This window comes from Syngnathus leptorhynchus, chromosome 19 (genome assembly GCF_054491065.1).
Source record: "Syngnathus leptorhynchus isolate UIUO chromosome 19, UIUO_Slep, whole genome shotgun sequence".
NCBI lineage: Eukaryota > Metazoa > Chordata > Actinopteri > Syngnathiformes > Syngnathidae > Syngnathus > Syngnathus leptorhynchus.
In genome coordinates, this window is record NC_141213.1 from 926,541 (window position 1) to 941,199 (window position 14,659).

Below are 14,659 nucleotides of genomic sequence, written 5' to 3' on the forward strand. Positions count from 1 at the left end.
CTTACATTTGGCAAACGTCCGTCGCAGCTCCCCTCCTCCGTCGGCATGTCTGCTTTCAGACAACTTCAGACCAATTTCAAGCTCCAATGAGATGTAGATGTGAAAGCTAAACGCGGGTGCTTCAATATTTAGCAGCGCGCGAGCGGCCTTCTGCTTCCTGGCGGGACAACAAATTATTCCAAAAAGTACTTTTTGTCATCTGTGGAATTTGTTGTCGTGCGAGACGAGCAGATGCGTTTGGCGCCTCGGTTTTGTATTGATGATTGAAAATAAAAAACGTTTTTTTTGTGGTTTTTTTTGGCGTCCCAAGTTGCCGTCCGCCCCCTCGCCGAGCCAAGTCACAGCTTCACACAAACAAAACACATCAGTCAGTGTGCAAACACTGTGCCTCGTTTGCACTTAAGGACGACGTCTCAAAGCATTGCTGTCCTTTACAGACACGCCGCCAACGCGCGTTTCACTTGACTTAACCATCGAGGCAAATGTGTGAATAAAAGTAGGACGATGGCGAGCGACGGGTGTAGAACTTCACCCTTTGTAAGAAAAATGCCTGCGTCTGTTGTTCTATTGCTTGTCTGCATGTGTTGCGACACCACTTGCGTTCAAATACCTGCCACGTAGATGCTACTCGTTAGCCTGTCTATAGTAATTCCCATTGTGTGTTAGCATTTGGCAAGCAGACTTTAAGGCTGTGTTTTATCTTTAGCTTGATTATGAACTTAAATGGGGGTAACAATAAATAACTTGACACCTTTGGGGTTTTTTTTTTTTTTTAGAGAGAATTGAGTTAAATTCAGTAGCTGGTGTCTGGAAAAATGGAGAAGTGGCGCCCACTGCATTGTGCTTCCCACAGCACTCAAGGGAGCAACTACTAGCTGGAAATTCCTCGTGATGCTGATGACATTGTATATTCTGAGCAAAACATCCTATTAAAGGCATGCGCTCCTTAGAACTGGATTACGTGACCGCTCCAATGACTTGCCAGTTCATGACTTAATAACACAAGCACGCATAAATATGTATGACTTGAGTATTTTACTGTAGCGCCCAACTACTCCCGTGACTTTAGATCACCAGTAGCCACGAGCGCATTCCATGCGAATCCACGTTTGCAATAACAATTTGACATGCCTATGAATTAGTTATTTCTTCAATGTCATACAGGATGCGCAGTCCGGTGACGACCGCACGGCCGATGTAACACGGTCGCCATGGCGACCACACGCCGCCCGGGTTCGGGGAAGAGACTGCGTCGAGTGCCATTTATCATTTAGACAGACAGAGAAAAGAGCGGAATGCGGTAAGATGCAATGCGGGCCAAAAGAAAGGTCTGCCGGAATGTCGTGGCGAGAGCTGGCGTGGCCGTGAAGAAGACAACAAATGAAATAGTGATGCACGCACGGCGGGGCGGGGCGGGGGCCGGGGCGGGGGCCGGGGCGTGTGACAACACAAGCGGGCCGGGGGACTTGTACACTTGAATTATTGAGATGTTCTGTGATGCCTCTCGTTGTGGCGGCGAGGCTTCAAAGTAAAGGGGGGCCGCGGGGCGGGGGCTGAATCAACAGGGGGCGGGGGCAGGATTAAGGCCGTCCTCCACGGGTGCGCTGGCGTTCGTGCGTGGAGCGGCCATCAACGCACTGCCATAACCGCCCCCCCCTGACTTTTTACATGTTAAATGTTTAACGGTCCCTCAGAAGAGGAGCTTCAAAGCAGAGGGTGACTGGCGGTTTGGGGAGGGGGACATGGAGGGGGGTCTTAAAGGCTCTCATCAACACGCCTCCATCCTTTTAGTTTTCATTTGAATTGATTGTACGTCCAATTGAAAGACTGCTTTGTGACAAAAAAAAAAAGTCACGCGAGCAGCTAACGGCAACTTGACTTTACAACTTGAGGGGGAGGAAATAGTCAAGTGAGGATCATCAAAAACTAGCAGTTGTAAAGCACTGTTCGCAGGAAACAAACCGCGAAACGTGACAAAATAAAAAAAACATCATGAAAAAATAATCAGAAATTTAAAAATGATCTTGGACTCTCTCAAAATACTCATTAAGTTTTGCTCCTCTGTAAGTCTGATTAAAATTATTGGAATGACCCGCATTAACCAGATGAAATTGCCATTAATAATTCAAGCGGAGTCATTTTGATGGCGCGACTCCGCTCTTGTCGGTCATCGGAAGACCGGATGGAAGGCGGGCCACCTCGGGACGCCATTTCACATGCAACAAGGCTCAACGGGGGTAAAAAGAAAAAAAAAGATGACTTTATGCAGCAATAAAAGGTCTGCGAGCAGCGTGTGCTGGTGATTTTGTGTCCACTTTATTCCCCGCTGTGCTGACGACGCTGCACGCCGCCACACAAATAGCCAGCGGCAGGGCGCGCTGGCTATGACTCAACTTTGTTCTTTTTTGGAACCGGCTGTTCCCCCAACACAAGTAATAAGACCCGAACCTCAAAAGTGAAAGGAAATTTGCTTCGGGATGACATTGTTTGTATGAATTCAGGGCCACGTTTCCGCATCTTATCAGTGGAACTATGAATTGATGCGCCGTCGACAATCCCGAGAGAGGAGGTGATGTCAGGCTCCGAATGAGTGCTTGTCAGCCGCCGGCAAGCCTCGTAGCGGGCCGGTGTTTCCTTTTCGTCGCTCATTATGACAGCTCGTCACGCTACGCTTGACAAATGGCCGATCGATATGTGCAAATTCCGCCTTGCCGGGGAGCGCTCGGGCTTCTCGCGCAAACACACAAAGAAAGGTGCGAGTTTAACGACCAAAACTCTAATGCTTCGCTGATGGCGGCTCCTCGCTCTCGCCGGGGAGGGGGGGGCACCCCCCGGCCCGTGACAGGGCAGAGCTAGCATTTGGCAGGACTGTTCTGTCAGCGTGAGTCACAGCGGAGCCGGCAAAGTTGTGACTTGGGTCGGCGCCGGCCACCTTAAGTGACTCCCGCGGCGCTCTTTCCGCCTGAACTGTCGGAGCAGAGGCGGCGCAGGTCCACGTAATGAGGAGTCTGCTGCCTCCCACAAGCCCACATCTCACCGCAGGCGGGCAGGCGAGCAGGCAGGCAGCCTCAAACCAGCGTACGGCGCTTTGTCTCCTCGCGCTTCTTAACTATGCCAGCCTTTAAATAATACAACGCTGGCACGCCGGTGTCACATCACTATGTCACTCTGGCCGTCCAACTTCATCGCAAGGCCAACGCGGCCACACTGGAACGCATTCCGAGCACGCGACTCAGCCACTCGACGACCGGATCGACCAGAAGATGGCTTTAAAGGTACTTGTATTTAAACCCTGCAGTAAAATGGAATTGAAATGCAATCTGCAATTTGGGCCAGGAGCGTGTTCGGGAATGACCCCCGCCTCATGCAAACCAAACATTTTGAAATGAATGAAAAGAGGCGGCCTTTGGAGACATGAAACAGGACTGGCATTTTCGAATAGAACTTTTTTTGTCTTTTTCCACCCCCCCCCCATAGAAACCTATATCTCGATTATTATTATTTTTTGCCCCCTTTGCTAAGAGGAAAATAAAATTGGGAGGTGAAAAAAATAGTTGCAACTAACTGTTTTGCTTAGCTACTAGCTAGATAGCGTCGTTGCGGCCGAACTTGAGTGAACTTTTGCATCCATGGCCGGGACATGAACGGACAACACGGCTGCGGCGACGCTTCTGTTTGTGGATGTGCGTCTTACCTGCAGGAGGCAACGCTCCTTGAAGACGTAGCCAATCAGCTTGTCCAGGTGCATGAGGCACTGGTGGTAGCGGACGTGATGGGTGAGGACGGGCAGCATCATGGCGTGCTGCGGGGGCACAAAGAGAATTGTCAAGGAGACGGCTTGGGAGGAGGGGGGGGCGCAACCTGAGCGGGGATCGTGTCTGATATGAAAGAGGAGTGACGGGAACATGTTGGAGGGGAATGTGTGATGAAGGGATTGTCAGAAGCAAGGGCTGAGAGCTGATAGCGGGCAGAAATCAATCAGACGCTCATTATTTATTAAGTGGCGCGAGGCAACACATAGATGGAATCATCACAAACCCGATGGCGGCGGCCGCGTGAGGAGAATGACGGACAGGAGGGAAAATTCACTTTGGGGCAGGGCGGCGGGGGATCGAAGCCCATTTGGCCGTGTTGACGCACTTACTTTGCCTCGTGCGTTGACAGCCCTCTGCGGGGAGAGCGTGGGAAGAACGGCGGCAGGCGCTCGGCCGGCGGGCTCCGTCATTAGCCGCGCAACACAAGATGGCAGAGGGGCTCTTCACAACGTTAACCCCCAGCGAGGGGCCCGCCGTCCTCGTTTTAATTAGCACTACGGGGCGAGGCCACGCCGGGGGCCCGAGCGCACCGAGAGGTGTTGACAAGGAAACCCGGAGGGCGTCAGGGAGCACCGCGCGGGTGATGCGCTTCACCGACACGCTTAAAGAGCCAATTAGGAAAGCCGCGACGGGCTCCTGAACTTGTCTGGTGTCCTAAAAACTGAATTTCCAATGTGGTGTCCATTCCAGAGAGCTTTAGGCCAGACCGGGGCAACACCACATGCTCTGCCTCCGACGTCAACATTTTTCTTTTTATCTGAAGACAAATTACCGTAACCAGAATTATGCACGGTGGAAAACGAGATGTGGTGGGAATTCAGAAATACAATCGCGGCAACTTCTGTTACTCGGATCACAGATGAAACGGTGAAACGAGCGGTGCACCGCAAAGTCGACGTGACCCAGCGGGCTAGCAATTGAATATTTTGTATGTTTGGACGCATTGGATTTTTTGGCACATTTGGACGAGGCCAGATTCCCATCTCGAAGCGAGCGCTTAACCGATACGCTTAAGGTTGACCCGGACATCCAGCTCAACACGAGCTGTGAATACAAGTGGCGTTGCTGTAAAACACGGGAACCTCATGTACGGAATATTGTCGCTACGTCTTTGCCTCTTTTTCAGCCTGCGCAACAAAATTAACAAGCTTCATTTTCTTGAATTTTCCGTGAATGCCAAACAGCCTTCGCATTTGCGCCTGCGAAGGTCGCAGGAGGCGGTGGACACGGCGGTGAATAACGCTGCAAATTCCCCATCGCTGCCTTTCAAAAGAAACGACCTTGGTGATGTTGAGCCACGTCGATCACAAGCGGGCCCATTTTACTGTCAATCGCAAGTTTCATTTTTTTTTTGAAAGGGGCTCGAGATCCGCCGCTATCAGTCGTCGGCGTTGCGACGCACGGTGCAGAGTGGAGCGCCTGAAATTATTCATGAACCAATTAGTCGCAGCAGTCCAGCTTGAAGCAAATATAATTGGGTGGCAATTATGGATCGGATCCTCTTTGCTAGACCTTGCTGCAAGAGAGGTCTGGCTTATGAGACTCGAACTTTCCTGTCATGCCTCTCCAAACGCGAGCGGTGGCTGGAGGCAATGCGCCGGGCTGCCAATTATCGCTTTACACTTGACGGCCGGCACAATCGGAGGACAAAAACAACCGGGGAGAGAACGCTCCAAAATAAAAGCGCTGCCGCAGCTCACGTGCAAATTCATCAGCTCGATTTTGTTCGGAAACAGTTTGGAATCGTTTTTGATGCGGCCGGGTGGCGACCTCTCACTGTGAAGCCAGAATACGGAGCGAGATTTTTTACATTTGAAGCTTCAAGCGGTTTGATGGCAAACCGGCTTGAGCTTCTCGGATTGTCTTGTCAACTCCCTCGAACAACAACTGGAAAAGATTGCGGAGTCGGCACGAGCGCGAGACGGACTCGAGCGGTCTCGCCAAACCGACTCAACTCGCGTCGATGTGTGAGGCACTGCTGAACCTTAATGGCACTTTGGCCACGGGTACATCGAGCGGGGACATGACGCAACGCACAGCAACAACATGGCAAGCGTCTTCGATGCGGCTGTGCAGTCGACCTCGGGCCGCCCGCCCGCCTCACCAGGTCTCACTGCCACCAAGCGTGACATTGTTTGCACCGTGGGGCGCCACACCAGGACCAGTGACCTCTCTAGTTGTTTTGATGGCAATACCAGTCGAGACCTTCACACACACGATTGTATTTTTTGCTTTTCGTGTTCCATGCTCCACTGGAAGGCTGTAAACACGAGCAGGCGTGTTACCTGACAGACGTCGGAGCGAATGCCGGTCTTCCAGAATCCCTGGCTGCTGAGCTCCACCGTCACCTCGCGGCGCATGGTGTTCTTCTGACGGATCTTCTGAAGAGCTTCCTGCCAAACAAGCAGCCACTCAATTATTGATCAATGGCAGCCGAGCCGCCAGAGACAAGACGGCAACCCGCACGCAAACGGCTCCCTCCCGCCGCGCTGACAGATGGCACGTGCCACATGGGTAGCGCACCCACCACGGCTAACCGGCCTTCCGTCAGTTCGGCCCGTCCGAGGCTTCGTATTTGGGCTTCGGAGCGGAGGCGCCTTCTGCTTTTCTAAAGTGCCGTTCCCGGTTGACTTTAATTAGCATTTTTAAGTGTGGTAAGGTGAGGAATGTCAAACATCACCTTTTTGTTATTATTTTCTTAACTGTGGATTTAACTTTTTAGAATATCTTTGGTGAATAGAGTTCAGTTATATTTAACTTTGCCAGTGCATCAATTTCAGCCTTTACGGTGTAAAAAGTTTGAGGACCGCCGGAGGAGGCAGTCGGACGCACACCTGGGTCTTCAGACCTCGGCGCCAGCCTCGGGGAAACACACAAGCATGTCAACATCTACGTGCGTGCGCGCGCCGCATAGAACCGAGACGCAATCGACTCATGGTGAGCCGCCTCAAATGGAACGCCAGGAATTTTTGCCTCACAGAGGAAATAAGAACAACAAAGGCATGAATAAATAATGTCGACCGACTTTGAACTCTGCATCAAAGTGAACACGCTCGCCCACGCCGCCGCAAGCACGCACGCGCGCGCGCTCACACACACGCTAGCCGCGAGGTTGCAAATGACGCGGGGAAGGCTTGCACTGTGTGGTCAGGGCCAAGGTGCTGAGGACGCATTACTTAGCGCAAGGCTGGAAGAGAAACGATCAGGTCTTCGGACTGCGGGTGCCCAATTTGCAGTCCCAAAAATCCCATAAGAACATGTTGACATTCACAACCCGCATGTGGCGACAAGGTGAACGTAAACAACTTTAATCACAAGGACCGAGACACAGACAACTCAAAACCGAACATGAAACATTACAGAGCGCTTTCTTGGCGTTGACAGTCATCGCTTGTGAAGTTCAGAGAATGCGTCAGCAAAGGTTAACGGGTTCTTCTTTTGCCCCACTGACAAAGTTAGATGGAATTTTGCATTTTACTTCTTGACATATCCAAACAATACATACTGTAACAAAAAAAAAAAAACACTGGACCAAAAATAGCTTCCTTGGGGGAGGTAATGAGTCCAGACAGGGCCGCTAAAGCACGCAAGCTGAACACAGCAGTGTGTGTGTGTGTGTGTGTGTGTGCATGTGTGTAATTGCTGCGGTTTGACAGCAGGACATTCAGGCCAAGTTGGCCAGCCAGGAAAGCAACTAATTGAGTCCAACTTCTCACTCCTTATTGCTTGTGCTTGTGTCAAGCGGGATGTGTATGCGCCGCTGAAGGACTCCCTGAAAGACTAGTGGGGAGGGGGGCGGTCTGTGAATATCACCCAAACTAAACGATCTCCGTGACCTTGGCGCAGGAGGCTTTAAACGCATATAAAAATGACGAGCTGGTGAGCGAGGCACTCGCCGGAGCCGTACGCGATGAATGAGAATGAAGAAAGTGTGTGTGTGTGGGGGGGGGGCAAAGAGCAGCGACAATTAATTGAAAAGAGCCAAGCGATATTTACGAGATGCGCTCGAGTGCGCCAAGCTTGTCGCGTGTAAATGAGAGAGAAGAGTGGAAATGAGCTGCTGGCATTTGGAAAAGTCCACGGAAGAGCAAACACCTTCATTTGTTCCTTCATCCAGAGCAGCATGGCGGGCACTTAGCACGTTTCCTTCGCCGCAGAGCTCATTACCGCCGCAAATGACAAATGACACCACAGTAAAAATATTTGGGGGGCATCTCAGCACGTTTTCGTTGTCAATCGAACTCAACAAAATTCTGGGCAAGCTCGTTTGTTTAGTTGTGTTGTCGAACTCACCTCCCTCTGCGTCAGTTTCTGCTTATCCAGTTGCTTGACCTTGGGGCTGTTGGCCAGCAGGTGGCGCAGTTTGACGTAGCTCTTCCACAGCTTCTGGTACCTGCCGTGGAAGGAAGCAAATGAGGTTAAAAGGATTTCGACTCCAAGTCTGCAACAACACGTCAATATTTCATCGCGCGTAATTGGAGACGTTGCTCCATTAGGTGCTTTTGTTTCGGGGCGGCAAACGTCGGAGGTATGAGCGTCGGCCGCTTGAACTCCAAGTCGGGTTCACCTGCCTCGGACTTTCTTTTTTTTCCACCTCGCCTGCTCCTCGCTTTCATTCTCCGTTGTCTTTGCTCTCATTTGCATGTGAAAAGAGGGCCAAGGATGTTATCGGCAAGGTGACATGGAGCCGACCGCGGAGACCCCCGCCACCGCACCCCGTGCCCCCACATTTTCAATCAGGCCTTCTGATTGATGCACTGAGTGTGACCGTTCTGCTCCCATTCAGCAGACTTTTTCCTCATTTAGCCAGAATTATTCAATTATGATTGCCGGGGTGGCCAGTTAAGGTGGTGCGGCTCGGCCGATCGGACAGAGTGAAAGGGTCGAGAGACGTACGCAGAGATATTGTGAGTGTGTGCGTGAGTGAGTGAGAGAGAGAGAGAGAGAGAGACGGGGATGGGAGAGAAGGTGAGGGGGCCGTGGCAGAATAGAGGAATTATAGAGCTTTAATACCGGGGACTTCATTAGAGAGCGAGGCGAGGGAATGAGACGGCTTAACGGTTACGATTATCAGCCCGCCGCCCCCGCGCAGAAGCGTCCTGCGCGAAGGAGGAGCCGGAGAGGGGAAGAATATCCAGCCTGCGAGGCCCACGCGTCCCCAGTCTGCGTCAGTGACCTTTCCCAGAGATCCGAGGTGATCTCTCTTCAGAACTCTCGCCTCTCTCGGCTTTCATTAACATGTGCTAACTCTTTCCCTGTACGTGTCCCACTCTTATTGGGTACCAGGTGAGGCTGTGGAACACAACTTGAGTGATGCTCAGCAGTCACATCTGAGATCAGAAAGGATGTGTTTTATGACTCAACGAATCAAGCTGCAGATCTTTTTCTTTTTTAAAATGATTGCAATGTTCACGTTAGATGTTCATGCTCCCACGCGGCCACCACCTCCTCTTCATTATTCCCTGTCCTCTAACTCCTCACCTCAGCGTACGCCACAAAGGTGCTGAAGGGTTCGGCGAGGGTGACAGCACCCCAGGGCGTCTTCCGCCAAGTGAATTAATCGCAAATGCCGCGTCCACGGACTGGCCGCCGCCGCCGCAATCGACTGTGACGCACTCTATAGCGCCCGCCACAGATCATTATCAGTGGCGGGTAAAAGCCGATGCGCCGGCGCCACTAATGACATCCCGGTCTGCCCATAAATTTGTCGCCGCGTGCCACTTGGAGCCGTTTGACATGGCGGCCGGGCGTGCGATGGATGAAAGCACTCGGTGGGAAGTCGGCGAGTGGTGAGGACATCGGCGAGGTGGGAGCGACAATTACTCCTGGACCTTCTGTTTGCACCCTCATGTTGCCTCCCGACTGCGGCCAAGGTGGAGAAATTGCGTTCATTAGAAATAAAGGAGAGAACGCGCAGCACGGTGACCTCGCGGTCAGCACGTCTGGCCCACAGTTCTGAGGTTCACGCCACATTCCGCATATGCTGTCAAGATGCCCGCAAGCTGTTTTTCGATTGAGGAAAACAATTGTCTCCTTACAAAGCCGAGACCTGAACTGGCACACCTTTTTGTATCAAAACTCCCACGGGGTAGCAACTGTGATGATCTTCGACATCGCTTTTGTTAATTATGCAGCTGCACAATACACAATTCCCACCTGCGGGCCCTGCGTGGCGTGCGCAGCATCGCTATGTGCAGGAAATAAACCGCGCGGGCTCCGGTGGCGGAGCCGCCCGACAGAGGAACCCGTGACGACGCATGTGAAAATGTCACGCCGCTCGTCCTTGCCACTATCTATTCCCTCTTCTAATCCATCAGTCTGCCCGCATGTTGCCTTGCGCAAACTCTTCAGCTTCTGGCGGCGGCGTGGCACGCAAGGGGATGTGCCCGGGAGACCCTCACTGAATAAGAAGAAATGGGAACATGGGGGGGGGGGGGGGGCTACAAGGAGTTGGATGACATTTATCTCGGGTCCAACCGTATTGTTTCTCGGATTCCGTGAAACGATGATCATGAATGACTTATGGAATCACCTTGAGTCCACTTTCACCCTTCAGAATGAATGACTTGAAGAGGATTGGAATTTGAGAAAATGCAGCGTGTGCCGCTGCCGCGTGACCACGTGTTCGTAAGCGACCTTTGCACGCCAACATGGGGGGGGGGGGCAGCCCCATTGTAAATCGAGGACCTCCGAGTGAATACAAAGCGATCCAAGATATTCACATCCGCGTTTATCTGCTTAGCACGTACAAGTCAACGACGGATCTTACTGAGGGTCTCCGGCGTAACTGAGTTGGGCGGGCCGTATCCCGAAATGAACGATGATGGGGAAGGTGATGACGTCTGGGTTGAACTGCTCCCGGTCCAGCTGGTCGATCCGCACCGAACTCGGTTTCTGGGGAGCGACAACACGGAAGCCAGGGCGGGTGAGAACATTAGCAGTGTAAACAAGCTCGACGAGCGGGCACCGTCGTTCAATCATTCGCCACGCGGGACGCCAGCGGCGAGCAGATCCGCATACGCTAGTGCGTGCGTGAGACAACCGTCCTCGGGTAGCACCTTTTGCGGGATTGCACGCGGGGACCGCGACATACGGGCATCATGTGCTCAGTGGCAGATGGCTGGAGGCTCGTCGCCCACCTTGACATTAGCCACGTTCACGCCTTACAAATGAAAAAAAATAAATACTTTTTTTTTTTTTTTTTAAGTTGTGGCTGTATTTGATAAAGAAAGTAGAGTTGGTACTCCTACTAGAAAGTGTCTGTCGCGATAGTAAAGAGGACGCGAACGTTCTTGCATCTCAGTCGTGTATCTCTAAATAAATCATTTTGTCATCAAAAGCTGTTCTCCGTCCAATTTCTATTATTTTATAATTTGCTGTGTCATAAAAGCAAAAAAAAAAAAAAAAACATTGGCGTCTCAGACAACTGTGACGGACACACGCTCACCCTTAACCCTAACGAGGATGCGCAAAGAAAAACAGATGAGTATCACCCTGGCAATGGCGACAAATAGAAGCAGTGGAAGTGATGTCTTCATACAATCGACTAAGATGGGGCGTGTTCCCGGGTGGTTTGATGATGATCTAACCCCCCACCCCACCTGACAACCCTGACAGCGACCATTCAGAGCTGCATCGGGGAGGAGCTGACTCAATAAGTCACGCTCGCTAAAGGTCGTTGCTATGCGGCGCTTGACATCGCATCACCTTCACCCGGACACAATTACTGTACGGCCTCTCAAAAGCGGGTCCGACACAGAGGTGAGCCGGCGTCATGGTGACATGAGTACGTGGCTGAAGGGGGGGGGGGGTGCATAAGGATTGTGACAAGCAACGCCCTTGGGGATATTAGGTGAGCGTGCCCGTGTTACGGGCTAATGGGACAAACAGTATGCGGGGTTGCGGATGCCCTTGGACCACTGTCCTATGGAGACGAAGGGGGGGGGGGAAAAAGGGAAAGGCCTGACTCACCGAGCCCGGGTTGGTGACGATCATGCCCTTGCACTCTTCCGCATACTTCTGCCAAGCCAACTCCTCCCACTGCAGCATGTCGGCGATCTGCTCCTCTGGGACCAGCGGCTTGCTGCTGCTCAGGAGATAGAGCAGCACCTGGTGCATGGACAGCACCTCCTTTCCACCATCTGCACAATCGCAAGCGTTAGCCGCAATCCCAACGCGGCGCGAGTTGCAAAGACACACAGCACGCAAAAAAGTACAACTTATAATAGAAATAGCTGCTTTTTACGCTATCAAAAATGATGAGGCCGAGATAAATCACCAGCGTGAGCAGCGAAAAGCAATGTATTGAATTTAAAAGAAACAAAAAGCAAATAGTTGGTAAGCTTCGCCATTTGCTTTTTCTTCACATTTGTTATGTTTTTCTACATATTATTACTTTGCCAAATCAAGGCTAATGTCGCTGCCTGCCACCAGAGTGTAACATTGCGCTGCACGTTGACAAGCGGACGCACGTGTGAGCTCAATCGCAATGTCAACCTCATGATGATTTCACACACAAACATAAATGAAATGTGGGGGAGTGGTAAAATGCTCGAAGCGTGCACGCGGGTCAAGTCGAATGGTCTTAATAGACACTCGTGCAACATTGATTGACCTGCATCCAGTGTATAGCCTGCATGCTGGACGCCGGCTGCTGGTAATGCATTTGCACACTAATAAATACATGCCCAAACACACACAAACACACTGAAGAATACTACATTGGAGTCGTTTTGTCATTCTTTGGAAAAAAAAAAGCATGTACAAGTGAAAATCCAGCTAAGGGGAGGGCGCTGAAATTGTTTATCGATGGAAGAAGGCAGTGAGCTCGGTGGCTCTGCTGCCATAACAACCAGTCAGTGGGGGAAAGAAGTCTGGCAGTGCAGCTGCGCCATCTGGCGTACAAGGGAGGCGATACGGCCTATCCAGGAATTGAAGGAAACTGCCGGGTAGCAGCACCATGCAATAGCGGTTGGTATGTCTGCTCGACGGGATTGAGGCTTGGGGTACCGCTAAGAGACGGTGAGGGATAGGTGATTGGCTGCTCACCGGGTAGGAAGCGCACAAAACGAGGCATGAAGTGGAAGCGCTGGCATCCGCCGCCTTTATTCTCCCAATCTGGGCCTGCAAAGCCGTTGCAAAAAAGAAGGATGATTAGAAAGCGACCATTACAAGAGCTTCACACAAAACGACTGCTTTGATAGTCGTTTGGTGGAGCTTCTCCACAGTTTAACATTTTTTGAAGGGGACGATTTGGCTGCAAGTGCAGAGGCCCAACTCGGAGATACCTGCGAGGTTCCAGTCGTACAGCTCCAGAATGTCCTGGAATAGGTAGGAGGCAAAGAGTTCCAGACCCTGCACGCAGTAGTTCTGCAGAAGCCACACCAGCGTCAGCGCCAGCGCGATGACGAGCGCCGTTACGCAACAGAGGCGACGTTCTGACGTTATCATCCGAGCCGCCTTATCGACGCTATCGTCCCTCTCGCCTCTTCTCAAAAGGATTAGCACCTCGGCTCAGGAGGCGTGAGGGGGGGGGACGCGTGGCTCGGCGGCTCAGACGCTCCAGATAAAAACAAAAAAGGCTGCGAGAGGAGCGGCGAGATAAAGGGTGCTTGCACTGACCTCGGGCGCCATCTCCTCTATGAAGTGGATGGTGTAATCTATGTTGAAGCGGATCACGCGGCACAATGGAATCTGCCGTGATGAAAGGAGCAGAAGAGGCGCTGAGCAAAGGAGACGCTGACTCATTAGCGCCGCGCTAGGCCGAGGTGACGGCTTTGCCGGCGAACTCATTAAAAGCTCCGCTTGGGCAAAGCGCCGCGCGCCACCGGGGGCCGAGACGCGTTTTAACACCTCAAATATCACTAAACAGATAAGCAGCCCCCCCGCCCAGCCCCCGGGGCTTTAATCTCCCGGTTACAGCCGCTTTCTAGTCCGAGCGGGGGCGCTTTGAGAGATTAACCTGTGAGACACATCCGGGGCGCAAACCGGCAGCCGGGCGAATAACGTGGCGCTCCCGGTCCTTTAATCCCCGAGGCGCCACGAAGCGTTTAGCCAGCGTTTCAAAAGCGCAACGGCTGAAATGATCCAGTTCAAATGGCAGCTAATGCGTAGGACGTGCCCGCTGCCGGACATTTTGACCCAAAAGGTTTAACATCCAAATTGCCACTCAAACACGCCAGCTTATAAACTTCTACCGAAGTACTCAGATGACCTCAGCCACGTGACCGAGAGGCTTCATTTTGGCATGTAAGGTGTGGAACTTCTCCGTCTAACGATTTTGCACTCACACATTTTGAGTTATCCCAAAAACAAAATCCCTCGCGATCAGAAAAAAGCAGTACCGTGTTCCCAGCAAATTCCAAAATTTCACAAAATCATGACGGACCCAGACAAAAAGATTTAGATTGTTAGCACACGATAGCGACAAAGCACAAATTTTGTGTTTGGCAGAAATGATGCACCTTCCCTCAGCAAGATGCCAAAGAGTGGCGCCAAAGGTCTACTTTTACAGCAGAGAGCTTTGACCCAGCACATAAACGGAGTAAATTGAGAAAGAAAATCTGCAAACGGGTGAATTTGCCAATCTACAGGGGCATATATATTTTGGAAGACAATAATCAACCAATTTGGCAGCAGGAGAAATAAAATCACCTTGTGCATTTCCACAACATACTGAACAGGAAGTGTAATTCCACATTGCCATGGTGACGGACGGGTACACTCACACTGGTGAGGGGAGTGTGGGAGAAAACGGAGAAACCCTCAAAAAGATACTCGTGGTCGTCGTAGTTGATCACAGTGGGACGGTCCGTCTGGAACGCAAGAACGGGAATACGTCTCAA

General features: G+C 51.6%; 1 protein-coding gene across 1 annotated transcript in view; it reads right to left on the minus strand.

Annotated features, from left to right (window-relative positions):
• drosha (drosha ribonuclease III) overlaps nt 1-14,659 on the minus strand; it is a 45,262-nt gene that overhangs the window by 27,731 nt on the left and 2,872 nt on the right. Inside the window, exons 9-17 of the mRNA XM_085938825.1 lie at nt 14,543-14,629; nt 13,437-13,508; nt 13,103-13,184; nt 12,864-12,938; nt 11,787-11,956; nt 10,585-10,709; nt 8,109-8,208; nt 6,101-6,208; nt 3,695-3,802 (exon numbers count right to left, since the gene is read on the minus strand). Coding sequence (XP_085794951.1) covers nt 3,695-3,802; nt 6,101-6,208; nt 8,109-8,208; nt 10,585-10,709; nt 11,787-11,956; nt 12,864-12,938; nt 13,103-13,184; nt 13,437-13,508; nt 14,543-14,629 — 927 coding nt within the window. The remainder of the gene's footprint in view (nt 1-3,694; nt 3,803-6,100; nt 6,209-8,108; nt 8,209-10,584; nt 10,710-11,786; nt 11,957-12,863; nt 12,939-13,102; nt 13,185-13,436; nt 13,509-14,542; nt 14,630-14,659) is intronic.